Source organism: Hippocampus comes, unplaced genomic scaffold (assembly GCF_001891065.2).
Source record: "Hippocampus comes isolate QL1 unplaced genomic scaffold, H_comes_QL1_v1.1 scaffold234, whole genome shotgun sequence".
Classification (NCBI taxonomy): Eukaryota; Metazoa; Chordata; class Actinopteri; order Syngnathiformes; family Syngnathidae; genus Hippocampus; species Hippocampus comes.
This window is the reverse complement of record NW_017805479.1, coordinates 36,734-38,417: the sequence shown is the minus strand read 5'-3', so window position 1 is coordinate 38,417 and position 1,684 is coordinate 36,734. Positions and strand designations below refer to the sequence as shown.

Genomic DNA, 1,684 nt, shown 5'->3' with positions numbered 1-1,684 from the left:
AAGCTATTGTATTTACTTTACAGATGGATGTTTTGGGTTGATGAGGATGTGTATGAGATGAGTGATTTCTTCTCCTGCAGCGAGAGCGGCCAAGAGATCATTCGATCCCCAAAGAATACTGATGTCAAAGTATGGGAGGATTATGATGATGCGGTGGAAAAAGAGGCGTAGCCACGGTCATATGCTATGGACCGACGGTATGAATATCGTCCTGAAGAAAGAGCTGGCTGAGTTGAGGGGCAACTCCTCTTCTGCTCTCCCTGATGATGGCGATGCAGGAGCAAGACGCACTGTGCTTCCCTCTGCTCGTCAACACTTCCTGCAAGAAGACGCAGCGTCCTCCTTCAGTCGCTGCTCTCGCCTACATGCTGCTGTCTGCCATCTCTCTCATCACTTTCACTCTGAACCTGCTGGTCATCATTTCCATCTCTCACTTCAAGTAATGCATTGTGCTTTTTTTTTCCTTCTTTTTTTAACTTGTACCGTCATGCCTTCTGTCCAAATCCAGAGGTTATAATCAGCGTTTATCTTTGTTTAGGCAACTACATACTCCCACAAACCTGCTGCTGCTTTCGCTGGCCGCCTCGGACTTCTTGGTGGGCTTCCTCATGTTGTTTCAGATTTATCTTCTTGACGGGTGTTGGTTTTTTGGTGACTTGATGTGTGTTGCGTATTATATTCTGGATTACGTCATCACGTCTGCCTCAATCGGAAGCATGGTGCTCATATCAGTCGACCGCTACTTGGCTATCTGTGATTCTCTCCGTTATCCCATCAAAGTCACTCAACTAAGAGTTAAAATCGGTGTTTTTCTGTGTTGGTCCGTTTCGTTAGTATTCCACTGTCTTTGTTTTTTTGACTCTCTGAAGCAACCTGGCAAGTTCAACACTTGTGTAGGTGAGTGTGTGATTGTGGTCACGTACGCTGTAGGAATGACGGACCTCTTTTTCTCCTTCATCGGCCCGCTCGCTGTCATTGTTTTTCTGTATCTGAGACTGTTTGTGGTGGCTGTGTCTCATGCCCGGGCCACTCGATCCCACGTGGGGATCGTCACATTGCGCAGCACAACTATTAAGAGTTCTGATCTGAAGGCAGCCAGGACCTTGGGTGTTGTGGTGGTGGTGTTTATGGCATGCATCATGCCATATTTCTGCATCGCCATTTCTGGCCAGGATGTCATGCTCAATGCGTCATCTGCAGCCTTTATCATCTGTTTGTTCTACCTCAACTCCTGTTTGAATCCATTGATCTATGCCATTTTCTATCCCTGGTTCAGAAGGTCCATCAAGATCATAGTGACACTGCAGATCCTGAAGGCTGATTCCAGCCAGGCCAACATCATGTAGACAAGCCAGCATGCTTGTCATCTGTCATGCTGTGCAGAATCGAACAATTCTCCATTTTTGTTCAAATGTGGATCATTTGATATTTTGTCTTGAGTTAGTGGTCTTTTGTTGAGTGATTTAGTTTATGCTGCAAACAAGCATTCTCCATTGAAAGACCTCTATTGTTTTGTCTTTGAAATATTATGAATTTGTCGTGTTATTGATTGAAAAAAGCATTATGCAAAATAATTGTGAAAGTACCATCACAAGATGTGCTTTTTTGGGAGGTGTCCCAAAGAACTGTAAAGAAATATATCATGTGTGTTTGACCATTTTGACTGTTGCATCTGTTTTGGTTC

The 1,684-nt window shown here is 44.4% G+C and overlaps 1 protein-coding gene across 2 annotated transcripts; it reads left to right on the top strand.

The window, feature by feature from the left end:
- On the top strand, positions 1-1,427 carry LOC109519245 (trace amine-associated receptor 4-like). Of its 2 annotated transcripts, XM_019875652.1 has the most exons (3): positions 1-439; positions 539-596; positions 835-1,427. In XM_019875652.1, the coding sequence occupies exons 1-3, from the start codon at positions 122-124 to the stop codon at positions 1,344-1,346; spliced, it is 888 nt and encodes a 295-aa protein (XP_019731211.1). In that variant the 5' UTR covers positions 1-121; the 3' UTR covers positions 1,347-1,427. The 2 variants fall into 2 exon arrangements, with proteins under 2 accessions (XP_019731211.1, XP_019731210.1); XM_019875651.1 differs by having other exon boundaries at positions 539-1,427.
- The last annotated feature ends 257 nt before the right edge of the window (positions 1,428-1,684 follow it).

Bases quoted from the DNA above. Each gene is read 5' to 3' on its own strand.
- LOC109519245 (XM_019875651.1), top strand. From the start codon at position 264: ATGATGGCGATGCAGGAGCAAGACGCACTGTGCTTCCCTCTGCTCGTC. The intron at 440-538 runs GTAATGCATTGT...ATCTTTGTTTAG, and splicing joins ATTTCCATCTCTCACTTCAA to GCAACTACATACTCCCACAA.